Below are 27,041 nucleotides of genomic sequence, written 5' to 3'. Positions count from 1 at the left end.
TATGCCTGGGAGAATTGATAAAAGAACCATGTGGACAGACTTAGCGTCTCCACCTTAACAGTGGCTTGCTTCCCGCACACTCCACAATTTCATAGCAAGGTGGTCCATTTCCACAGGCGCCCATCAGGATCACCGTTGGAATGGTGCACCGCCCTGCTTTGGAAAAAAACGTAGCTGGTGTTTAAAGGGTGCCGTTGGAGGGTGAAGGTGATTGCAATGGCCTTTTTCCATTGTCCCCTTTTGCAAATTCCATCAGCCCTCTCTAAATCTCAGAGCAGAGCGGAGGCATGCTGGCAGCCCCCTGGGGCGTGAGTGGGAGCTGAGAAGGGACAGTCGCAGACATTGCTGATAGCAGCCAAGGAGCAGATGCTACATTAGGCTGAGTTTTGACACTTAACCTTCTGGTGCCAGCATTTGGGCTATTGCTGATAGCTGCAATGATAACTGACTTGCCATTGACATATGGCTTCAGCTTGGTGCCTTCTCATCATGGGGTGGGTTGGGGGGGAGCTAGAAGATGAGCTCTTTGCTTTATTTGTCCTGGGTCATGACTCTTGGTGTGCGAGAGACCTTAGCTCATGCTTTGCAAGCAGGAAACTGGAGTGACTATCTTTGGCATCTCTAGTTGAAGGGTGCCCTGCTCGGCATAGTTCATAGCTTCTCTGAGTTATTCAAGCCCCTTCGCCACGGCAAAGCAATGACAAACCTAGACAGCATCTTAAAAAGCAGAGACATCACCTTGCCAACAAAGGTCCGTATACTTAAAGCTATGGTTTTCCCAGTCGTGATGTATGGAAGTGAGAGCTGGACCATAAAGAAGGCTGATCGCCGAAGAATGGATGCTTTTGAATTCTGGTGCTGGAGGAGACTCTTGAGAGTCCCATGGACTGCCAGAAGATCAAAGCTCTCCATTCTGAAGGAACTCAGCCCTGAGTGCTCACTGGAAGGCCAGATCCTGAAGCTGAGGCTCCAATACTTTGGCCACCTCATGAGAAGAGAAGACTCCCTGGAAAAGACCCTGAGTTGGGAAAGATTGAGGGCACAAGGAGAAGGGGAAGGCAGAGGACAAGATGGTTGGACAGTGTTCTTGAAGCTACCAGCATGAGTTTGACAAAACTGCAGGAGGCAGTGGAAGACAGGAGTGCCTGGCGTGCTCTGGTCCATGGGGTCACGAAGAGTCGCACACGACTAAACGACTAAACAACAACAACAGTTGAAGGGTCCTGGAACATGTGAAGCTGCCTTACGCAGAGTCAGATGGTCCATCTAATTCATTATTGCCTACATTAACTGAGGATGGGTCTTCAGGATTCCAGGAGATGCCATGGACTAATGCCCTAGAGATGCCAAGCGGGGCCCTTTTGCATGGAAAGCAGATGTTCTGCCATTGAACTGCAGTCCTTCCTTTGTAGCAGGGGCAGAAAGAGATTCTTGCAAGACTGGGAGCCCATCAGAGCAGACAGTTGCTTCTTATGCTGAGCCTTGGGACCTAGGCCATGCATCACTTAACACAGGGATGGCTAATGTGCCATCCAAGGTACCACTTTAGCTAATGGGGCCTCTAGCTGCCGCAGTGCGATTTCTGTTCTCATCCTGAAGCAAAGTTCTTAACCCGAGGTACTATTTCTGTGTTAGCGGAGTCTGTAACCTGAAGCTTCTGTAACCTGAAGCGTCTGTAACCCAAGGTATCACTGTATAGGTAATAACCAGCACTTTGAATTCTGCCCAGAAACAGCCTGGTAGTCAGTGGAGCTCTTGTAGCAAGGGAGTCATTTGCTCCCTATAACAAGCCCCAGTCAACAGTCTGACTGCAGCTCCTTGAACCAGCTGGAGTTTCTGAGCACTCTCCAAAGGCAGCTCCATGTAGAACATGTTTCAGTAATCCAAATGGGATGTAACAAAGGCACATGTCATTGTGGCCAAATCAGACATCTCGTGGAAAGGGTGCTGATATTGCACATCAGGATCAAACCATAGTTTGCAAGCCCTGTTTGGGTGGACCACATAAACCACAGCTTCCTGGTTTTACATTGGAAAACTGGTTTAACAAACTGCAAAGACTCAGGCCAGCAAGAAGGGGAGAGAGTGCTTGAGCTTGTCACTCTTTCCAGGTGCTGCCTTTGGAGCTGTCCAAGGTCCTGCAGCCCTTGGTGGTAATATAGGTACTGTACCTGCTGCCCTGCAGTTTGAACTGCTGATCACCTTGGTTTGGTACATCAAGCTATCCAGGCACCATCTGCTTGTCTGTCTGCCAGGTGAAACTTAGCTGCTCTGGTATTTTGGCAGATCAGCTCTCGGTAGACTTCTGCCTTACCTGGAACATGACAAGGGAGGTCTCGCCCATGCCCATACCTTGCCATGTTCTTCTTACAGCCTCGCATGAGTTGCTTGAGTATTCATGCTCTTCTGAAATGCCCACAAATTCCACCTGCACCCCCACCCCACTGTTGCAGATGATCTACAACATTTGGACCTTACTTTCCTCCTTGGCGAAGATATTAATCTATGGGCCATGTTTGCATCCTTTAACAAAAATGATGGGCTGGTTTGCCTCATTTTAAGATTAATGGAACCTAATTCCACTTTCGATCAGAACAATGCACTTCTGTCAAGTCAATAATTCAAGACAGTTAGCTAAAATATACAGCCTCCTGGACCATACTGAAACCAGTGTGTATGAAGTCATTGAGTGCTCATTATCACATAGTAAATGCATCTCTTTTTTTAAGCTGCCAAAGGCTGAATCATCGTTAAATCAATAGAGTGCAGTCCTGTGGTCAGATTTAGAAACTGCTGCAGTGTGTGGTGTGATTTGAGAAGGTCCATAGGTCAGTGGCAGAGCATATGCTTTGCATTCAGAAGGTCTCAGGTTCAATTTCCAACATCCCTGGAGTGGTTAGCAATCAATCCCTCTTCCCAGGGAGCTCTGAGAACTGTGGAATTGGGGAATCGGGGTTTCCTAACAACACTCAGCATATTAAAAGACAGCATTTTAAAAAGCAGAGACATCACCTTGCCAACAAAGGCCCATATAGTTAAAGCTATGGTTTTCCCAGTAGTGATGTATGGAAGTGAGAGCTGGACTGTAAAGAAGGCTGATCGCCAAAGAATTGATGCTTTTGAATTATGGTGCTGGAGGAGACTCTGGAGAGTCCCATGGACTGCAAGAAGATCAAACCTCTCCATTCTGAAGGAAATCAGCCCGGAGTGCTCACTGGAAGGACAGATTGTGAAGCTGAGGCTCCAATACTTTGGCCACCTCATGAGAAGAGAAGACTCCCTGGAAAAGACCCTGATATTGGGAAAGATGGAGGGCACAAGGAGAAGGGGACGACAGAGGACGAGATGGTGGGACAGTGTTCTCGAAGCTACCAGCATGATTTTGACGAAACTGCGGGAGGCAGTGGAAGACAGGAGTGCCTGGCGTGCTCTGGTCCATGGGGTCACGAAGAGTTGGACACGACTAAACGACTAAACAACACAACAACAACTGTCAGCAGCCATAACAAACTCTACTTTGCAGCATTCTTTGACTGTTCAAAGTGATAGGACACTTCTTTAAATTTATAGTGCAGATGGGACAGCCATTCAAAGAGAGCATGGGTGAAGAACTTTTTCAGACTGATTAGGCTACATTCCTCACACTCACAGATCCTTCTCTAGCTTCTATCCGGACAAGCAAGAAGAATCCTCAGAGACACAAGGATACTTTCCACCCAGGCAACAACATTCAAGGAAGGTGCAAGGCAAAACTAGTAAGGAGTGTGGCTCAAGTGAGTGTGTGGCCAGATGGCCATATAGAGTAGGCTTGGGCAATATCTGGTCTTCAACATCATGATATATCACCAGCTAAATATCATGATATCTTGATATATCATGAAATATATCTGGAGTGGCAGAGGGCCTTGCCGCACCTCCCCGCGGTGGCAGAGGGTCCCACCATACCTTCCTGCGGCAGCAGATGGTGCACCGTGTTTCCCTATAGGGCTGCCCTGGATTTAGGCACATGCAGAGGTATGTGAGGCAGAGATGATTGAAAAGTGTCTGTCACATTTCAAATTAAGCAATCGAGTTTTCCTTGAGTCTCAGGGAGTAAGTGGGCAAGAGTGAAATGTCATTATTCAGGATCTGCCTGTAGGAATATTTACCCTCTCAGCAGAAGATAATAAATGTGGAATCAGAAGCAGTGCACATGTCTCTGGCTGGTTGGAAAGACATTTGGAATTGGAACCATACTTTGATGAAAAAGGGCTGGATGTCAAGGGGAAGGGGAAGTTCAAGCTGATTATGGACCAAATGTTTGGGAAGGCAAGATATGTTATTATATTTCAAATAAAAACAATATATGTGTCAGTCGGAAGCAATATAGCACAATCTGTCATTCTGAAACTGGCAGTCTTGGTAGCTTTCCATACCAGGTGTGACTATGGATATAGGAATAATGTCTGGACTTTATTTCAAGCTGCAAATTGAACTAAGGGCTTTATCTTAGTCACAGCCCTCACTTGCTAGTTTTCTAGGTGCAAGGAAAAGCCAGAGCAACACCTTGTAGATAGTTTGTCACCTATGTTCTGAAGCTGTACGTTTCTAGGAATGCTATACTTCATTTTGTTTGTATTGTTTATGCCCAATGCTTGCATATGACTCTTAAACCATGTTTCTCTAAGCACTTTGCAATAATAATGATCGTAACAGGCAATTGAAGCAATATCAGTTAAAACAATAAGTCATTTAGGAATTAAAACCTGCATTTTTAAAAGGTGGGAAATAGCCGATGAAACAATGGAATAGTGTCAAAGCTCTGGTGTTGTCAGGTAGGATAAAAACAAGGTAAGACAGAACCACACAAACAGGTCTTTAAACATAAGAAGAGCCTGCTGCATCAGGTCACAGTTCATCTCATAGGGATGCGGGTGGCACTGTGGTCTAAACCACTGAGCTTCTTGGGCTTGCCGATCAGAAGGTCGGTGGTTCAAATCCCCGCGATGGGGTGAGCTCCCGTTGCTCAGTCCCAGCTTCTGCCAACCTAGCAGTTCGAAAGCACGCCAGTGTGGTGTAGTGGTTAAGAGCGGTGGACTCGTAATCTGGTGAACCAGGTTCACTTCCCCGCTCTTCCACATGCAGCTGCTGGGTGACCTTGGGCTAGTCACATTTCTCTGAAGTCTCTCAGCCCCACTCACCTCACAGAGTGTTTGCTGTGGGGGAGGAAGGGAAAGAAGATTGTTAGCTGCTTTGAGACTCCTTAGGGTAGTGATAAAGCGGGATATCAAATCCAAACTCCTCCTCCTCCTCCTCCTCCAGTGCAAGTAGATAAATAGGTACCACTGTGGTGGGAAGGTAAACAGCATTTCCATATGCTCTGGTTTCCGTCATAGTGCCCCGTTGCACCAGAAGTGGTTTAGTCCTGCTGGCCACATGACCTGAAAAACTGTCTGTGGACAAACACCAACTCCCTCAGCCTGAAAGCCAGATGAGTTCTGGAACCCAGCCTTTGACTGGACTTGACCATCCAGGGGTACTTTACCTTTTTTCCACCATCTCGTCCAGCATCCTGCTCTTGCAGTGGTCAGCAAAATGCCTCTGGGAAACCCCAAACAGGACCTGAGCACAACAGCACTCTGTCCACCTGTGATTCCTAGCAGCTGGCATTCAGAAGCATGCTGACTCTGATAGCAGAGGCAGAACATAGCTTGTAGCTTCTCTGTGGAGCAAGTGTGAAGAACCTCAGGCCAAATGCAACCCTCCAGGATATTTTGTCCTGCCCCTGGGACTCTCCTGAGCATCATGAACCCTGCTCCACAGCACCCTCAGGTCCTTGTGCCTGACTGGCATGTGTCCTTGAAATCTGATGATGCCCACTGCCTGCCTGGAGGATATGCATATAAAACCCTCGGACTTCCCTGTGGTTGAAATATAGCTTGCTATTCAAAAGGAAGAGTCAGGTCCATAGCCTCTGGCCCTGCCCACCACTGGACTGTGGTCCACGAGAGAACCTTGCCCTCAAACTGAACAACGTCTCTCCATCCCTGATCTAATGGAGGGGGCCCCCAATGAACAGATGGAGAGATGCTTGTGTCTCCTACAGAAGGTCTTCTTGATGCAATGAGGACCTGGACTACACCTTGAACAATGAGGCGTAAGAGTAGTTTTAGAAGAAGCCTTTTTATTTAAATCAGCTCGCAAATGCTCCATGATTTGGCATCTTCTGTTAGATGTCATCTAATCCTTTGGGGCTTGGAAATGAAATTCAAGAGATTGTAAAGCCCGCCTCATAATGGTTAGGCAAACCTCCAATTTTTTCCTCCGTTTCAGATTTGAGAGAGAGAAAAATAACAACAATAACTTCCATCAGCCTAGATGGTCTGATTTGTTTTCATCTGCCTTCAGCTTCCAAATGGCAAAACACATGTCTCTCCCTGGTGCTTGATGATTTCTAAAGAAGCTGCTTATGAGTCCTTATGCTAATAAAGAGATATATTTTTGCCAGTGGCAGCTTTGACAAACAAAGCCGTGTGTTCCCCTCTGGCTTGGCATGATTACATTTTTGTTTTGTTAGCTCAGATAAGCCATTAATAAGTGTGTGATATGAACAATCAGACCTAGACAGGGGGGAAGAGAGCCAGATGCAGCCTGCCTTTCCTCTCTTGAGATCTGTATATTGCATTTAAAACCAGAAGCTAGTAGCTTGCAATTTAAGCTAAAGAGTTCTCAATTCAAATTCTGATTTGGCCTTAGACTCCGTTAGACCCATAGCAAGTGCTCTATCTCTCTCTTTTTCTCCTTGGCTTTCCATCTGTAAAATGGGAATGATGTTTGCCTCTCTTACCTGACTAACAATAACAAGGTAAGGTCAATGGATAAATAATGGGGCTTTAATGTTCCTCTCCCCCAGTGAACCTTTCGGTGATGAAGAGAAAGGTGTTTCTTCACTCCTGGAATTAATCCAAAGAACCATAGCCAAGTGGTAGAACATCTGGATCGCATGCAGAAGGTTCCAGGTTCAATCCCAGGTGTCTCCAGCTAGGACTGGGAGAGAGCCCTCCTGGAAACTGTCCAGAATCACTGCCAGTCAGTGTATGTAACACTAAGCTAAGTGGTCAGTTGGTCTGACTCAATATAAGGCAGATTCCTATGTATTTATGTGTTGGCTGGTGTGTGTGTGTGTGTGTGTGGATTTTGGGTGTTGAAGTTATATGAAAAAGGACTTCTGCCTTCACAGTTCAAATCATCCTTTCAAGGTCCATTTGTTCATCTCCTTCTTGATGCCAAAAGGATAGTTACGTAGGGCAACAAGCACCACGAACATGGCTCCTCAAAGCCCAATCCCCACCCCCCACTTCAGTAGGCAACCAAGGAGAGGGTTGGTATAGAGTTGCCCTGCCTGATGGCTCTTGTGTTGGCCAAGAGCGAAGCAAGCTGTCTTCTCAGCTAGCTGAATTCACTCCACTGGCCCAAGGCTAGCAGCTGTGATCTGCCTTCTGTTATTGGGGTGACTCTCCAGAGATCAATGCATGGCAGTTTCTGAGCATGTGGGTGGATGGGTGGAGCTTGCATCATTAGGACCCCCTGCTTTCTGAAGTCCTCCCCCCTCCATGCTGCAGTTAGGATTAGGAAAAATGGGAGGTGTTTTCCATCCCTCATTAGCTTAACTGCAGCATGGACAATTTTCATTGACATCATAGCAGGGGAGGAGATGGTCCATTGTCTTCTCCCTGCATGCTGCGCTCCCAATAAAAATCCCCTCATGTCTCTAATTAAATAAGGAAAATCTGACAGAGTGGTAGCAACGAGTTTGTGACCTAATTTACTGTGAATCCCGCGGTTGTGTGATTGTAGAAAGTTACAATATTGCACAGAAATTGCTATTTGGGTTGGTTCTCTCCTTCTTGCCTTTTCAATTATGAACTCTTGAATTTGCCACATTGAAAGGTTAGAATCCTACTGCAATATTAGCTAGTACAGAGTTGGGGGATCTTTTCCAGCCAGAGGGCCTTATTTTCTTCTGGGCGATCTTCTGGGGGCCACATGCCAGTGGTTGGAGGGGGCAGAAGCAAAAGTGGTCAGAGCAACAAATGTAGATGTTAAATTTATACAGCAGCCAATTTCCACACACCACTCTCTATTCTTCATCCTATCAAGCAAAATGCATTATCAGAGTTCAAGGAGATATTCCAGCTAGGCAAAGACACTCAAGGGAAGGTGCAAGGCAGATCAAACAGAAACACATTTTCCAGGAGGGGAAAATATATAGCTTATGGCATTTCCAACAATAAATGAATTTTAACAGGGAGAAATGTAAAGTATTGCACTTGGGCAAAAAAAATGAGAGGCACAAATACAAGATGGGTGACACCTGGCTTGAGAGCACTACATGTGAAAAGGATCTAGGAGTCTTGGTTGACCACAAACTTGACATGAGCCAACAGTGTGACGCGGCAGCTAAAAAAGCCAATGCAATTCTGGGCTGCATCAATAGGAGTATAGCATCTAGATCAAGGGAAGTAATAGTGCCACTGTATTCTGCTCTGGTCAGACCTCACCTGGAGTACTGTGTCCAGTTCTGGGCACCACAGTTCAAGAAGGACACTGACAAACTGGAACGTGTCCAGAGGAGGGCAACCAAAATGGTCAAAGGCCTGGAAACGATGCCTTATGAGGAACGGCTAAGGGAGCTGGGCATGTTTAGCCTGGAGAAGAGGAGGTTAAGGGCTGATATGATAGCCATGTTCAAATATATAAAAGGATGTCACATAGAGGAGGGAGAAAGGTTGTTTTCTGCTGCTCCAGAGAAGCGGACTCGGAGCAATGGATCCAAACTACAAGAAAGAAGATTTCACCTAAACATTAGGAAGAACTTCCTGACAGTAAGAGCTGTTCAACAGTGGAATTTGCTGCCAAGGAGTGTGGTGGAGTCTCCTTCTTTGGAGGTCTTTAAGCAGAGGCTTGACAACCATATGTCAGGAGTGCTCCGATGGTGTTTCCTGCTTGGCAGGGGTTGGACTCGATGGCCCTTGTGGTCTCTTCCAACTCTATGATTCTATAAAAGCTATCTCAGCTGGTGGGCCATCACCATTAGCTTGTGTGAAGCACTACCTTTTGTTTGTACTCAGTGGTAGCACATCTGCTTTGTATGCAGATGGTCCCAAGTTAATCCCTGGCATCTCCAGGGAGGCTGGAAGAGAAACCCTGGAGAGCTCAGTGTAGAGAATACTGAGCTAAATGGGCCAATGGTCTCATTCAGTATAAGGCAGCTCCCTATGTTCCTCTTTATGGAGGAATCAGCTTCCTCCAGGGACCCCACACTCTAGTATGAGAGAGGGGAAAACACTTCTCTCCACCCACTTTCTTCAAACTTTGTCATGGACTGGTTGGACGCAGAGGAATGATGGGAGTAACCAGCTGGGGAACCCCCAAGAGAAGAAGGCTCAGAGCCAGAGGATTGGTGGTGGGACGATGATGAGTGGCCAAAGAGAGAAGACTGGGAAGAGGAGGTGTTGGAAGCTGAAGAGGTAACAGGGTTTAGTGAGCGGGGGGAGTCTGTGGGAGAGAGAAGTACAGAATCAGAAGCAGGAGGGGAGGGAGGCCAAGAGGCAGAGATGAGTCCGGCTGGTGAAGAGACACGGGTTTCTCCCCCTCCTGCTGCAAGGAGCTCCTCTTCTCCCTGGCTTCCCAGAACCAGGAGAGGCATTAAGAGGGCAGAGGAGAAGTTAGCTTCACACAGACACAGTCTCAGATTGCTTGGGAGAAACACTGGAGAGGTGGGGACTCAGACAGCTATGGGGAGGCAGGGACCTTCAGTCTCATCAAATGCTTCATGGGAGCAAGACCTGCTGAAGATGAGTTTCTGTGTTCATTAGGCCTGACACTCTTGTGCAGATCCTGTTTTTGCTGTTAAAGAGTTAACCCCTACTTGCTCGGTGAGATTTACTGCTGACTTGCTCTTGTCACCATACATAATTTCATGTGCCCCCCCTACCATTTTTCTAAATGAAATTTCTCCAACGCTGTAATCTCTCTTTGTACAGGAGTCCCCTGGTCGTTTTGCCCCTTTCTACATGTTGTTCAGCTCTCCAGCATTTTTCTTGATGTGCAGTGGCTAGAAATGTCCCCCGGTATTCCATGAGCACCATAGATTTCTATAAAGGCGGTTTCGTTTTCCACCCCTTTCCCAATGATCCTTAACGTGGAATTAGCAACTTGATTGATCCTTCTATGGCTGACTGCTCCTGCTTCCCAGGCTAGGAAGGATTTTCCTTTGCATCTCCTGTCCCGGCTGGAGACCTGTGCACAGACCTCAGTTCTGTCCGCTGAAGGCAGAGAAGGAGAAATGAAAAATGTGTGCTGATCCAGTGCCAGTTGCGCTGTGCCACAGCTATGTAATTGGCAGCTGTTCTGTTTTGTGTCTCAGCATTCCTTGCCCGTGGGTGCATATTTGCTATGTGTAATGTGAATGAGTCTGCTCTGAACAATCAGACAAAACATCGGGGGTGAATCTATTAGTAATCGGCAGCCTTGGAACGTGTGGGATGTTGAGAAGCACAAAGTGCAGTTCAGTGAATTAAATGTACTTGTCAAACGGCGTTGCCCTTCCGTATCAGGGTGGTTTGTTTGTTTGTAAAAACTGTTAAGCAAATCTAAAGCTGCGAGTCGTTTATTTTGTCTTGCTTGTTTGGTATATTTATAACCAAACATTCACCCATCATGGAACTCAAGGCAGTGGACAGACCTGGTTCTGCTTAGCTTCCACAGGGTGCAATGGCAACATGTGCTCTCCAGGAACGTCCCGCGATTGTCGCTAAACCTACTCATAGGGCTGTTTGGATGCAGTAGCCTTCCTGAACTGGCGCCCTCTTGGTGTCGTTGGACTACAACTCCCAGCAGCCTCAGCCAGCATGGCCCATGATCAAGGAAGGTGGGGGCTGTAGTCTGAAACATCTGAAGGATATGAGGTGGGGAAAGCTGGGCTAAAGGTCTTATCAAAGGACAATATCCCAATCTAGTTAGAACACAACTACAGCTGAAATAGTGCATCTGTGGGCGGAAGCTGACTGGTCCCTCTGTGGCACCTGAATTGGGAACATTTGGAGCGATCTGTGCATCACCCAATCACCTTCTCTCCATTCCGAACCGTATTCCATTAGAAATTAACATTATCAATAATTAGAATGTCTGTTTTTGCTCAGAATGTTAATCCTAGCATTTGCTTATTCACCATACCGTGTCAAGCTGTTATATATAATTACCCATCCAGTTTCTGTCTCATAAATATGAGCCAGAAAAAACAAATTGAAAAGGGGAAAAAAAGATGTCTGTACCAAGCGACAAGATCTTTGTGTTATTAGGGACATAATAAGAAGCTCACTTTAAACCATCCCAGAATTGCATACTCTGAGCAGCTCTCCAAATAGAGATGAAAGGAAGCAGCAATTCCTCTCCCATCTGTGGTTCGTGGCCTGGATCCAAAAGTGACCAAACCTCCGTGGGCCACATGTGTTTGCCCGCCTGTCAATCACCTGATGTCATATGACATCCGATGTGGACCCAATTCCTTCCGAAAGCAGTGTGGCTGGCATTCCACATTTAAACAAGGCCTGGCAGCACATGGCTTAGAGTGTGCTCTCAGTTGATCCTTTTCAGCCGTGGCTTGCGTGTGGCACTCTTTAAAATTGGCAGTGAAGGCAAGTTGCACTACATTCAGTAGGCGCTGGTTCCATTCATGAGATTATCCAATTTCTAAATCTCCTGCCCTCCCAGTTGGTATGTTTACCTTTTTACTTTACTTTGTATATATGTGTGTTTAGTTGGCATCTGCGTGTCTCAAGAGACAGTGGAAGAGTGCTTTATTTTATGCATTTCTATGCCACTTAATCATTAGCATTTGTGAGTGATGTACATAAAAATAAACCATACAGAGAAAAATAAAAAGGTACCATAAAACTGCCTTAGAATACCTGTTGGAATGAGGAAGTATTTATCTTGCACCTGAATGCTATCATAGGTTTGTGTGCTTTTTTAAGTCCAGGTATACAACAGAGTGTTTGCAGTAATAGTCATACTCTTTTTATGATTTTCAGTTTTATACATTTCAATAATTTTACAATCATTTTAACATTTCAAAACTCAACTTCCTTCCCCCTCTTTTTGCAGTTCCTTAAATTTATTTTTTTATATTTTCTGCATATTCCAAGTGAACTTAATTTACTCATTCATCTACTTTAAATATATACTCTTATAAGACTCTTATACTCATATATACTCTTATATATACTCTTATAAGGATTATGGTTACTACCATAATCCTGCCAATATTCTTATCTGTTTACAGTTTATTTGTAAATATCCAATAAACAATTTCCATTCTTTTATAAAATGTTTGTTATCTTGATTTCTTATTTTTCTGGTAAGTTTCCCCATTTCTGCATATTCCATTAGTTTTTGTATCCATTCTTCTTTCGCTGGGACTTCTTCTTTCCATTTTGCGGCAAGTAACATTCCTGTCGTTGTGGTTGCATACATGATTGGATAGTTCTGCCCCTATAATTCCCAAAAGGGAAGTCACACTCAGAGTAGGTCAATTAATTTCAATGGGTCTACTCATGGTAGAATTTAGATACAACCACAGGGTTGGGAAACCTTTTTCATCCCAAGGGCCAGATTTCCTTGTTGGCATACTCCCAGGGGCCATATGCTTATGACTAGTGTGTCCAGATGCAGCATCCAGAAGGCTGAAGGTGTAATAGTTGGAGCAATGGATGTGACTCTTATTTTATCTCAGTAAGTTACAGTCCAGCCACACAAAAGTCAGAAGCATCCACACACAGGCCAAGGGTGCATTCCAGCCAAACAGTCAAGAAGGTTTTGAAGCAGAGGCAGTATGAAGTGTGACTGGGGAGAGTCTCGAGGGCTGGTTAGACCCACAGTGTTTCTCAAAGCCGAGTCCCCAGCTACTGTTGGACAACAACTCCCATCATCCCTGACCACTGGTCCTGATAGTTAGGGATGAAGGGAGTTGTAGTCCAACAACAGAAACACTGATAGAGAGCCCAAGAGGTTCTTCAGCTCCAGTCTACTGGAAAGCACCTTGTCCTTATTCTTCCTGACATCTTCAAAGAACTTGAAAAGACTAGCTGTGAAAACCTGTGCAGGTTTTACAGTTGTAGGAGCCGTGTTGACTTTCTGTAGCAAGACTTGTTGCATCATCACTTAGGCTTCGTCTGCATGATACATTTCAGTAATGTGTTCAGTGCTACTTTATAAACAGTCATGGCTTGCCACCAAAGAATCCTGGGAACTGTAAGGGCCGGGACAGTTGCTAGGAGCCCTTATTCCCCTCACCGTGGCACGTCCTGCTGAGATATGCCTGGTTTTTAAGTTTTTTGAAGAATCTGCCCATACATTTCCATATGTTTTGGGTGGCCTGTTTACAAGGACTTCAGCTGGTGACTTCTGATAGCATTCTCCTTCAGTGTCCCCATTTTGGAATGTTTTGGGAACAGTTACCAAGACTGAGTGCCACCTACACTCTCATTGGCGTGGGCAGCGACACCGAATCACAATTTTGCCCTTTCTCTTGGTTTTTTTGGAAATGTGTTTGCCTTGCATTTCAAAGAGCACAATTGTGTTGTTTCCAAGGCTGTCTTGCCATCCACAAAAAAAGGAGGGGGCGCTGTTCAGATAAACAAGAAACCTAGATGCATTTGATAAGACTTGAATCCTTACTACAAATACTAATGAGGGAGTAAGGTAAAGGTAAAGGGACCCCTGCCCGTACGGGCCAGTCGTGACCGACTCTAGGGGGCAGGGGAGCCCCCACTATCAGAATATAGAATTGTAGGCCCGGCACTTTGGGAGACAGGCCTGTGACTCTCACCCAGGTGAGAGCCTGGTTGAAGAGAAGCTTGGTTTGTTGGGGATTCATCCTGAATGAGGGGCAGGGGAAGACAGTACATATTGTGCATATTAAAGGTAAAGGGACCCCTGACCATTAGGTCCAGTTGTGACCGACTCTGGGGTTGTGGTGCTCATCTCGTTTTACTGGCAGAGGGAGCCGGCATACAGCTTCCGGGTCATGTGGCCAGCATGACTAAGCCGCTTCTGGTGAACCAGAGCAGCGCACGGAAACACCGTTTACCTTCCTGCCGGAGCGGTACCTATTTATCTACTTGCACTTTGACATGCTTTTGAACTGCTAGGTTGGCAGGAGCAGGGACCAAGCAACAGGAGCTCACCCCGTTGCGGGGATTCGAACTGCCGACCTTCTGATCGGCAAGTCCTAGGCTCTGTGGTTTAACCCACAGCGCCACCCGTGTCCCATTGTGCATATTACCTGCTCAGTCTCCGGCTTGTGATGACATTGGCCATGGTATCCTCCTGGACTGGCTCCAGGGAATGGGAATTGGGGTATTTACAGTGGTTCCAATCCTACCTTCAAGATGGAGTCCAGAGAATAGCCTTTTGGCCTCTTGATGGGGTGCTGCAAGGCACTATCTTTATCACCAGTGATACTTAACATCTATAGGAAGCCTCTGGGAGTGGTCATTAGGGGTTTTGGACCAAGCTGCCATCCGCATGCTGAAGATGTTCTTCTCCATAATGTCTGAACCAGGAGAGGCCATGCAGTCCCTGGGCCATTGTTTGGACCCAGTGGTGAGATGAGGAAAAACAAGCTGTGCTTGGATCCTGGCAAGGTAGAGGCACTTTGAGCAAGCAGCTCCCGTGTCTGAGATATTGGCCCCTTGGTGGGATCGTGATCCACCTGAAGGAGTAGGTTTTCAGTCTTGGGCGTGGTTCTGGATCCAGCTCTGTCTCCCCCATCCCACTAGGTTCCTCTCCAGGGTCATCCAGCTCCAATTCCATGAGCTCTTCGCATTCCTCCTCAGGATCTGACCATCCCTTCCATGACATCTCCATGGGGCTCACAACAGACCCAGTTCCCTTGGCGCATTAGGTTCATGCAGAAATGTATGCTCAGAGCTACAGCATAACCGCTTTTATTAAACACACAGAATGGCTCCAGGGTTAGGCACAGAGGTGAAGAATAAAGATTTGTCTGTAGTACAAGAAGCTGTGTCATCATGGGGTGAAAGAGAGTTTAGCCTTTGGCTCTTGTGTGTGTGTGTTTTCTTTTTCTTTTTGTAATGTTCGCTTCAGACTTGGCAACAGAAGCAAGGGGCTCTTCTTCCATCTAGAGGCATTCATCGGAGGGGTGGGGGAAAGGCACACAGAGGCAATGACTATTCTGCTGGGCTCTGGCTATGCCAGAAGCCTTTTTCCTTGCCCCTGTGGTGGTGCAGATCTCTGAAGGCCAAGGAGCTGACTGTATCTTTCCAGGACATAAGTCTCCAGCTTGATGTATTGCTGTACACAGTCTCTATTAAGCCCTTCCTTGTGTCAGCGATTTAAGAAACACACCAAGAGCCCTGCTGGGTGTGAGCAAAAGGAAAGGTCCATCTTGTCTGGTAACCGGTTTTCCACAGAAGCTGATCAGATGCCTCCAGAAAGCCTACAAAAAGGATACCTTGCCTGGACATTCACAGAAGGAGGGATTTGCCTCCTGATAAATCATTGGATTGTATCCAGTGCCAGCCCTGCTCAAAGTAGGCCCATTTAAATTAATGGGTGTGACTTAAGGTCATTAATTTTAATGTGTCTGCTCTGAGTAGGACTGGAACAGGATAGAACCTATCGTTTCCAGATCCCCTGTTTTCAATTTATTTAAAAAGAGTTACCGTATTTTTCGCTCTATAAGACGCACCAGACCACAAGACGCACCTAGTTTTTGGAGGAGGAAAACAAGAAAAAATATATTCTGAATCTCAGAAGCCAGAACAGCAAGAGGGATCGCTGCGCAGTGAAAGTAGCAATCCCTCTTGCTGTCCTGGCTTCTGGGATAGCTGCGCGGCCTGCATTCGCTCCATAAGACGCACATACATTTCCCCTTACTTTTTAGGAGGGAAAAAGTGAGTCTTATAGAGCAAAAAATACGGTATGTTTTTAGCATTTGTAGAACCAGGAAAATGAGGCTAAATGGACAGGCACAATTCTTCTCATTTTTTTGTGAGTTCCAACCCAGTCATTCATAGGAACAAAGGAAGCTTCCATATTTATATATACAGTGGTACCTCTGGTTACAAATTTAATTCGTTCCAAAGGTCCGTTCTTAACTTGAAACTGTTCTTAACCTGAAGCATCACTTTAGCTAATGGGGCCTCCCACTGCTGCCGTGCCGCCGCTGCACGATTTCTGTTCTCATCCTGAAGCAAAGTTCTTAACCCGAGGTAATATTTCTGGGTTAGTGGAGTCTGTAACCTGAAGTGTCTTTAATCTGAAGCGTCTGTAACCCGAGGTACCACTGTATATGAATTTATAAGGGTACAAAATACAGAACTGAAGAATAAAAGAAAAAAGTGAAAGAAAAGGAAGGAAAAAGGTGTTCTCAATGAGAGGGATTTGTCGTGATGAATAAAACTTGTGTTGTGTGTACGTACACACACACACACACACACACACACACACACACACACAAAAGAGCACTTTGCTAGCCATTGTGGCAGAAAGGTGGCCTGTAAATATATTAAAGAAATAAATAATCTGTAGCATTTTAGGCTCCCCACCAGCTCCCTGCTCTCTTGGCCAGTGTTGTTGATGATGACAAAATAAAGAGAGCAAAGTAAACCAGGGTTTTCTTTTTAAAAAATTAAAAATAGGCATGTAACATTTCAAATTTAGGGCAATGGAGTTTCTGAACGAGTATGCTGAGCAAACTAGCTCTCTAGAGATTCCTGATATTTCAGTTAGCAGGATAATGACTTGTACTTCTTTCTTTTTTGGGAATGCCTGGTGATAAATATAGATTTAAGAAGGCACTTGCTCTACCAACAAACAGCAAGAAAAGATTTACTGGGAGTAGACTGATCAGTGTGTTTAGGTCAGAATTTAATAGAATGCCTTGTAAAAGAATAACACCCTAAACCTCAACAACCCCAAACCTCAACCACAACTGTTTTAGTAATATCTTCCATCTTGGGTGTTGGCTAAAAACTGCACCCATGGTCAAAGCCAAGTTGTGACCAGTGGGAGTCAGAACCAAAGTTCCAGCACCTGAACACTGCAGATCTTATTCACACACACTTCTGAGATTTTATCATATCTATTTCTACATCTGTATGAGGGCAACAGACTTGCTGCTGCTTCTTTTAGGTGAAAGCAGAGGTTGTCACACAAGACTTTTAACAAAACTGTGGCTTAGTGCAAACACACAGGTTCCTGAGAGGGGATCACAGCTGCTGAGCTCCTCTCTTGGCCTTCCTGCTTTGCTGCTGTGAACCAAACCATGATTTGACTTAGCATGTTGTGTTCATGCTGTGCCTCACTTCAGGCAAACAGCAAGCTGTAACCCAGACCGTTCTTTGAGACAAAGCCAAGTTTCACACAAAGCTTTCACTTTGGTTAATAGGGGAAGGATAGGAAAGGCTCTTAAGGCTTGTGGTGGCATCAGTTTGGGTCAATAAAAAGTGTCGTGTCTATAGATAGTCTGTTTTTAAGAGGCCATCCATCTTGTCATGAGGACTATTGGGGGAAGTATTTAATAGAAGCTACCAAGTGCTGTCCGTGGTCAACTGATTGTTCACAAGGGACATGCTGTAATAAGAACATCAGAAAAGGCCTGCTGGATCCAGGCCAGTGGTCCATCTGAATCCATCATCCTAGCCAGCCAACCAGATGCCCACGGGAAGCCCCAAATAAGAAACTGAGCACAACAGCCTTCTCCGCGTTTGGGATTTCAAGCAACTGGCATTCAGAAGTAGATTGCCTCCAACAATGGAAGCAGAACACAGTCATTGTGGCTTGCAAGCCATCGTTAGCTTCTCACAAATTTGTTTAATCCTCTTTTAACGTCCAAGTGGATGTCCATCAGTCTCTCTCGTGGGAGCAAATTCCATACTTCAGCTCTGTGCCATTGTGTGAAGAACTCCTGCCTTTGGCCTGTCCTAAATCTTCCATCATTCAGCTTCATTGTATGGCCCCGAGTACAGTATTATGAAGGGGTAGGGGGAGAAAATGCAATCTGCACCCTTCCTGTAACATGCTGGGCATCTAAAGAAGATTAGCTTAATGTCAAAGCATAGGGCAAATATTGGTGAAATCCCTGCTTTCTTAAGATATGGTGGTACGTGAATCTTCTTTGAGAAGCTCTTTCCTGGGATATTGTTGCCTTCTGAGTTTTTACATGTCACGGCGGTGGCGGCTGGTTGGCGGCTGACCTGCAGTCTCTTGAAAGCTATACTTATTACAAATCCCATCATCTATTTTAAATAAGTTGGAAGATGGAGTAGCTATAGGGGATTAACTGAAAGTAATGTGTGTGTATTATAGGCTCCCTAAGCAACTAATAATTTAAGTGCATTTCCATTGATCTAACATGTTTTCCTTGAGAAAACTAAGCATGGGAAATAAATTGCAGCTCGCTGTCAATTTGGTAATGTGTTAAGCATGCCAAGCACTCTGAAATGCAATTTCTAGAAGTTCCGGTCTGTGTACATCAGGTGTGGCCTTCCAGATGTTGTTGCACGATGTCCTCCATCTGCCCCAGCAAGCATGGCCAATGGCCAGGGATGATGGGAGTTGTAGTTCAGCTATATCTGCAGGGCCAAAGGTTCCCCACACCTGTGGAGGAATAGCTCTGGCTATAGTCTTGTATAAAGTACAGGAAGTTTATACCTTTTTAGTAAGCAAAAAAACAAAAACCCTCATTCAACTTTGGCACTTGATTAAGGTAAAGGTAAAGGACCCCTGACAATTAAGTCCAGTCACGGATGACTCTGGGGTTGTGGCCCTCATCTCGCTTTACAGGCCGAGGGAGCCGGCGTTTGTCCACAGACAGTTTTCCGGGTCATGTGGCCCACATGACTAAGCCACTTCTGGCACAATGGAACACCAAAACCAGAGCAGCATATGGACACACCGTTTACTTTCCCACCAGAGGGGTACCTTTTTATCTACTTGCACTGGTGTGCTTTTGAACTGCTAGGTTGGCAGGAGCTAGGACAGAGCAACGGGAACTCACCCCGTCACGGGGACTCGAACCGCTGACCTTCTGATCAGCAAGCCCAAGAGGCTCAGTGGTTTAGACCACAGCGCCACCCGCGTCCCGTGCCACTTGATAAGCAAGCTGTAAAGCTATAGCTGTCCAAATGAGTACAGGTAGCAATAATTGCAGTCCCCATTGTATTTCTGGGCTCCACCCCTCCCCTTTTGGAGAAAGAGATACAGGGGTTTCTTGACTGGACCCCAAGGAGGCTGGTTCATTTGGGGCAAATGGGGCACTGCCCTGCCAACTTTACTCTGCCTCCAACCAGCTGCTAGCTGTCTGCTGTCCTGCTTACAACCAGTCTGGGGGGTGGAACTGCCTATGCACTTCCTCCATCCTTAGTTTCAGTGTTGCCCTCATCAGGAAGGAGAATGGGGCTAAAACCAGAATTAGTTGGCTCTGCCTGCCATGGGCTTTGGCTGCACCCACTGCCTTATCCCCTACCAGTTGAAATGGGCACCAGCAACCACTGATGGGACCTGCTATGAGGACAGATTGCTGGGCAACTTATCCTTTTGGTCTGATCCAGCAGGCCTTTTGTTATGTTCTTATTCTCCAGTTTGTGGACCTTGGGGGTTCTAATGAAAAGCAAAGCTGTTCCCCAAAGCCTGAAATCTACTTAGCCCTTTCTCTACTAGGCCACTGTCAGGGACTGTGCTGAGGAGGGCTGCACTGTCTCCCCCTCCCCCTGCTCCTGATCAGGATTCTGAATCTTCCCAGGATCAGGATATAGATTTGGAACAGCGGTTTGCAGAGGAACATAGTTCAGAAGGTTCTGAAGTGCTTGAAGTACTGGGAAGTACAGCTAGGAGGAGAAGCACTGGGGGAGAGAGTTAACAGACTCACTGTCTCTGGAAAGTGTTCATCTGCTCAGCCCAAGGTCAAGAAGAGCAGATAAGGTGGCAGCACAGAAAGCCCAGTGGTTACAAGATCAGGTTACAAGACGCGGTAGTGACATGGGTGACCAGGGAGGAAGTGGGTGGAACTCTTAATTGGGAGCACCTTCATTCCTAGGAAATGGATTCTTTGTTTTCTCACTGTGATCATTAAAGTTTCTAACTGGTAAGAAGACACCTTTCCCTTTGTTCTGCTTATCTACTGCCAAAAGGGGGAGAAAGCCGATTCCTTGAAGCCTGACAGCCACACAGGTCTGTCCTTCTCTCATTTCCCATTTCTCTGTCTTGCTGACTAGGTTTTACTGGGACTTGACAATGCTTCTCCTGATGGTTGGCAACCTGATCATCATCCCGGTGGGCATCACCTTCTTCAAAGACGAGAACACCACCCCATGGATTGTTTTCAACGTGGTCTCGGACACCTTCTTCCTCATTGACCTGGTCCTCAATTTCCGCACGGGGATTGTGGTGGAAGACAACACGGAGATCATCCTTGACCCGCAGAGGATTAAGATGAAGTACCTCAAGAGCTGGTTCGTGGTGGATTTTATCTCCTCCATCCCAGTGGACTACATTTTCCTGATCGTGGAGACGCGCATTGATTCGGAGGTTTACAAGACGGCCCGAGCCCTGCGGATCGTGCGCTTCACCAAAATCCTTAGCCTCTTGCGGCTCTTGAGGCTTTCCAGGCTCATACGCTACATCCATCAGTGGGAGGAGGTGAGCAAGAGCTGGGCTGGCCATCCTGAGAGCAGGAGCCTGGCTTCTCTTGGGAAGGGGAAGGGCCCTGGGGCCAGGCGGTTGCACATTTTGAGCTGAAGTGTCTTGACCAGTGGGTTTTCCTGCTGCCATCTACACTCTGGGCCAGGGTGGGTAGATTGGGATCAGCCAGCAGAGAGCTGGATCATTTGCAATGTGTTGGGAATGGTTTCTCTGACTCCCAGTGGTCTAAAACAAGCAATAACAACAAATCTGTTCTTTCTCTCTTCAAAATGCACTGCTAGAATCCCTGGTCTGCAGTAACCCAGATGTAGATTTGTAATTGTATGTGCAGAGCATCCCAGTGGATGGCTCATAGATGCAGCAATTGGTGCAAAACAAAGCAAAACTGAGTTATCCTTTTGCATCTAGTCACATCCCTGGGCCACCATTTTTTATCTGGCCCCACCTCCCCCTATCCCCTGCACACATCATTTTGCTTCGGGGTCTTGATGATGACCTAGTAAAAAGTCAAAGTGTACCCCACTAGTCTGACATCTGCCTGGTTCTTTTTAAAGTTCCTGTTATTCCCATCTTGCTCACCCCTCACCCATTAAGTACGCTAAACTTTATTACGGTACCTTGAGCTCAAAGGTTTCATATTCATATTTTCATTTAAGACGTGTTTATCTACTTTGATTAGCATATGGAACAACAAAGAGATTAAATAAAATACCATGAATGGATTGACAGTTGAGTGGATGAAACCTTTGTCTCAAAGAAGTGTCAAATATTGTCCCAAAATTTGTGTTTGGCAAATAATACTTGCCTTCGGATAACAAAAACCCCTTCTTTATGTATTTGTTTTATTTCATAAAATTTATACAGTGGTACCTTGGTTCTCAAACTTAATCCATTCTGGGAGTCTGTTCAACTCCCGGAACTGTTTGAAAACCAAGGCGCGGCTTCCTATTGGCTGCAGGAGCTTCCTGCACTTTAGCAGAAGCCGTGTCGGACGTTCGGCTTCTGAAAAACATTCACAAACCAGAACACTTATTTCCAGGTTTGCGGCGTTTGGGAGCTGATACGTTCAAAAACTAAGCTGTTCAGGAACCAAGGTGCCATTGTATACTGCTTGATTGTATAAAACCTCAAATCAGTTTATGAATAGAATAAAGCAATAAGATTATTAGTTAAAAGCAATCAAAACATTAATAACAATTAAACCAAGCTTATATATGGCAAGCAAATGAAGAATGGGAAGTTCTTTAGTTTCTGAACTTTATCTTTTCTATTTTCTATTTTAAGTTTTTTCTGTCTTCTTACCTCTCTCTCTCTTTTCTTTCTTTTAATTTTCTTTCCCACTATGTTTTTCTCTTAGTTAGACTTATGCTGGATAAAAAAAGATATTTGATATTATGTTTTTTATTTTTCTCTATAAACTCCAATAAATTAATTTTTTTAAAATAATAATAATTAAAACCAGCAATAAACTAAGAACACTGTCTACGTATCTCAGTAGTGGTCCAGTAACAGGAGTTATAGATGCTGAAGACCAGTACTTATAAGAGAGCCTGTTTAGAGCAACCAGGGCTTGATATTCTCCAGTTTTCTCTGCATCTTACTGACCAGATGGTATCAGCACTCAGTCAGGTTGGGCATGGAAGGGCCTTTCACTGGCACAACCCAGCCACACCACCAGTCATCCTTTCAGTGGTGCCATTTTTGAATGTGAGCGAAACTCAGCTCCCAGTTGCCCTACTCAGCCCTTGTTGGGAGTGGATGGCCTGTTATCAGCACCAAGTAACTAAAACACACACACACACACACACACACACACACACACACACACACACACACGCCTAGTGCTAGCTTTGCTAAGGAAATATGGAAGCTGTCAACCCAGGAGAAGCATGGAGAAGTGTAATAGGTTTTGCCCCCAGCTCTCCAAATCCGCACCTTTTCTCCAACAGAACAAAAGAAGGGAAGTCCATTTTCCCTGCCCCTCTGAATTGAGAACTATCAGTTATGCGTCAGTTACACAGCCCTCTTCCACAGCCCGCTCTTCCGCACCTATCCCCCTTTGTGCTCCCGATTGCAGAAGGTCAGAGCTACTAAGGTTGGGTGTTCACACCGGCAAGGGAAGCCTTAGTGTGGTTGCTCCTCCCTGACGGACAGGAGAGTGTCATTGCAAGAGCAAGGCAGAGACAGTGTGCTGCAACAGTGGACTGCAATGCAGCTTCCATGATGAATTACAGAGCCGAGCCTTGCGAGCATAAACATCCCTTCAGACTCATGTACAACCCCTGAAAGGCTGTTTACTCGCATAGTGGTAGTACTAACAGTTGTTTGAAGAGAACTTGATTGTTAATCCACTCTGGGAATTGTAGCTCTGGGAGGGGAACTGGGGTTTCCTAGCAACTCTCAGAAAGCTTAGCAAACTGCAGCTCTCAGAAATATTTTTTTTTGGGGGGGGGTTGCACATGACTGTTTAAAGTGGTATCGTAGTGCTTTAAATGTATGGTGTGAATGTGGCCTAAGTAGTTATGAAGGAAGGTGACAACTCATTCAAGTGCATGGAGTTATTGCAATATATTCACAATAGCATTTCTGCTCTGCTGCGTGGACTTACTGCATTGGCCCTAGAGGCATTTTCCTTACACCTGCCATGTTGCCATGTTGTTGTTGTTGTTTAATCATTTAGTTGTGTCTGACTCTTTGTGACCTCCTGGACCAGAGCACGCCAGGCACTCCTGTCTTCCACTGCCTCCTACAGTTTGGTCAGACTCATGTTTGTAGCTTCGAGAACAGTGTCCAACAATCTCGTCCTCTGTCGTCCCCTTCTCCTTGTGCCCTCCATCTTTCCCAACATCAGGGTCTTTTCCAGGGAGTCTTCTCTTCTCATGAGGTGGCCAAAGTATTGGAGCCTCAGCTTCACAATCTGTCCTTCCAGTGAGCACTCAGGGCTGATTTCCTTAAGAATGGATAGACAATTGTAAAAAGATGTCTTAAATAGAATCACACCAGCATTTCAGGTAATCTGGTACGATCAGTACTGACCAAAGCAGAGACTTGAAAAGTCTCAAGTGGAGCTGACAAAAATTGTAAGTTGTCATTAACCCCCAGGAATCCTAAGAATCCCAAAACTACAAGTGGAATTGTGTGCAATGCAGATACTTTTAATTAAAGATGGCAGGGATTCTACCTAGTATTTCATATATGGGATGTAAAGCTAGGCTGAAACACTACCCTCAGTCTTGTATGCGTTAATACTTTATTATCCCATTGGAGTTGTACTGTATCTATGTACTTTTGTTGTTCTAGGCTGTGAGGCTTCATGATTTGAATGTTTTAGACATTGTTCTCTTGTTATTTTTGAACTTTTCTGTGTTGAAATGCTACCTGCCCCCAGTCAAACCACTGTTTATGGTCTGTCTTCTGGCGGATAGAGAGAAGGGCCCACATAAATGCTTGCTGTAGCATCAGGCCTTTAAAATCACCTTTGCAAAATGCCACCTTCTGCCTACCTATTTTGCAGAAATATCTGTCTGGACATATTTCACGCAGTGCATAGCTGAACTATCCACAGAGAAAGAAATAGAAAGCTGTGCGAGTGCAGCTTTCTCCTGATTGAAGTGCAGAGTGTTTGAGGACCAAACATTCACAAGGAAACAAAAATGCTTGTTTACAAAGCTATTGTGCTACTAAACCTTATTGTATGCTTGTGAAACATGGACCACTTATAAATGCCATCTCCAACTCCTTGAGAGATTCCATCAATAGTGTCTCCAAAAAAATTTACACATCACTTGGAAAGATGGGCGAACTAATGCCAGTGTACTGGAAGAAGCAAAGATCACCAGTGTCAAAGCAAAGATTCTTCAACATCAACTTTGTTGGACTGGCCATGTTGTTCGGATGCCTGATTGTTGTTGTTGTTTAGTTGTTTAGTCGTGTCCGACTCTTCGTGACCCCATGGACCAGAGCACGCCAGGCACTCCTGTCTTCCACTGCCTCCTACAGTTTGGTCAGACTCATGTTTGTAGCTTCGAGAACAGTGTCCAACAATCTCGTCCTCTGTCGTCCCCTTCTCCTTGTGCCCTCCATCTTTCCCAACATCAGGGTCTTTTCCAGGGAGTCTTCTCTTCTCATGAGGTGGCCAAAGTATTGGAGCCTCAGCTTCACAATCTGTCCTTCCAGTGAGCACTCAGGGCTGATTTCCTTCTGAATGGATAGGTTTGATCTTCTTGCAGTCCATGGGACTCTCAAGAGTCTCCTCCAGCACCATAATTCAAAAGCATCAATTCTTCGGCGATCAGCCTTCTTGATGGTCCAGCTCTCACTTCCATACATTACTACTGGGAAAACCATGGCTTTTACTATATGGACCTTTGTTGGCAAGGTGATGTCTCTGCTTTTTAAGATGTTGTTTAGGTTTGCCATCGCCTTTCTCCCAAGGAGCAGGCGTCTTTTAATTTCGTGACTGCTGTCACCATCTGCAGTGATCATGGAGCCCAAGAAAGTAAAATCTCTCACTGCCTCCATTTCTTCCCCTTCTATTTGCCAGGAGGTGATGGGCCCAGTGGCCATGATCTTCGTTTTTTTGATGTTGAGCTTCAGACCATATTTTGCGCTCTCCTCTTTCACCCTCATTAAAAGGTTCTTTCATTCCTCCTCACTTTCTGCCATCAAGGTTGTGTCATCTGCATATCTGAGGTTGTTGATATTTCTTCCGGCGATCTTAATTCCGGCTTGGGATTCATCCAGCCCAGCCTTTCGCATGATGAATTCTGCATATAAGTTAAATAAGCAGGGAGACAATATACAGCCTTGCCGTACTCCTTTCCCAATTTTGAACCAATCAGTTGTTCCATATCCAGTTCTAACTGTAGCTTCTTGTCCCACATAGAGATTTCTCAGGAGACAGATGAGGTAATCAGGCACTCCCATTTCTTTAAGAACTTGCCATAGTTTGCTGTGGTCGACACAGTCAAAGGCTTTTGCATAGTCAATGAAGCAGAAGTAAATGTCTTTCTGGAACTCTCTAGCTTTCTCCATAATCCAGCGCATGTTTGCAATTTGGTCTCTGGTTCCTCTGCCCCTTCGAAATCCAGCTTGCACTTCTGGGAGTTCTCAGTCCACATACTGCTTAAGCCTGCCTTGTAGAATTTTAAGCATAACCTTGCTAGCGTGTGAAATGAGTGCAATTGTGCGGTAGTTTGAGCATTCTTTGGCACTGCCCTTCTTTGGGATTGGGATGTAGACTGATCTTCTCCAATCCTCTGGCCACTGCTGAGTTTTCCAAATTTGCTGGCATATTGAGTGTAGCACCTTAACAGCATTTTAAATAGTTCAGCTGGAATATCATCACTTCCACTGGCCTTGTTATTAGCAGTGCTTTCCAAGGCCCATTTGACTTCACTCTCCAGGATGTCTGGCTCAAGGTCAGCAACCACACTACCTGGGGTATACGAGACATCCATTTCTTTCTGGTATAGTTCCTCTGTGTATTCTTGCCACCTCTTCTTGATGTCTTCTGCTTCTGTTAGGTCCTTTCCACTTTTGTCTTTTATTATGGCAATCTTTGTATGAAATGTTCCTTTCATATCTCCAATTTTCTTGAACAGATCTCTGGTTTTTCCCATTCTATTGTTTTCCTCTATTTCTTTGCATTGCTCGTTTAAGAAGGCCTTCTTGTCTCTCCTTGCTATTTTTTGGAAATCTGCATTCAATTTCCTGTATCTTTCACTATCTCCCTCGCATTTTGCTTGCCTTCTCTCCCCCGCTATTTGTAAGGCTTCGTTGGACAGCCACTTTGCTTTCTTGCATTTCCTTTTCATTGGGATGGTTTTCGTTGCTGCCTCCTGTATAATGTTACGAGCCTCCATCCATAGTTCTTCAGGCACTCTGTCCACCAAATCTAAATCCTTAAACCTGTTCCTCACTTCCACTGCGTATTCATAAGGGATTTGATTTAGATTGTATCTTACCGGCCCAGTGGTTTTCCCTACTTTCTTCAGTTTAAGCTTGAATTTTGCTATAAGAAGCTGATGATCTGAGCCACAGTCAGCTCCAGGTCTTGTTTTTGCTGACTGTATAGAGCTTCTCCATCTTTGGCTGCAGAGAATATAGTCAATCTGATTTCGATGCTGCCCATCTGGTGATGTCCATGTGTAGAGTCGTCTCTTGTGTTGTTGGAAAAGAGTGTTTGTGATGACCAGCTTGTTCTCTTGGCAGAACTCTATTAGCCTTTGCCCTGCTTCGTTCTGAACGCCAAACTTGCCAGTTGTTCCTTTAATCTCTTGACTTCCTACTTTAGCATTCCAATCCCCTATAATGAGAAGAACATCCTTCTT

General features: G+C 45.4%; 1 protein-coding gene across 2 annotated transcripts in view; it reads left to right on the top strand.

The window, feature by feature from the left end:
• HCN4 (hyperpolarization activated cyclic nucleotide gated potassium channel 4) overlaps positions 1–27,041 on the top strand; it is a 127,080-nt gene that overhangs the window by 23,475 nt on the left and 76,564 nt on the right. For both annotated transcript variants that reach the window (XM_053365408.1, XM_053365407.1), the window contains exon 2: positions 20,283–20,706. In XM_053365408.1, the coding sequence (XP_053221383.1) occupies positions 20,283–20,706 (424 nt within the window). The remainder of the gene's footprint in view (positions 1–20,282; positions 20,707–27,041) is intronic.

Source organism: Podarcis raffonei, chromosome 14 (assembly GCF_027172205.1).
Source record: "Podarcis raffonei isolate rPodRaf1 chromosome 14, rPodRaf1.pri, whole genome shotgun sequence".
NCBI classification, from domain to species: domain Eukaryota; kingdom Metazoa; phylum Chordata; class Lepidosauria; order Squamata; family Lacertidae; genus Podarcis; species Podarcis raffonei.
This window is presented reverse-complemented; position numbering and strand designations above follow the sequence as displayed.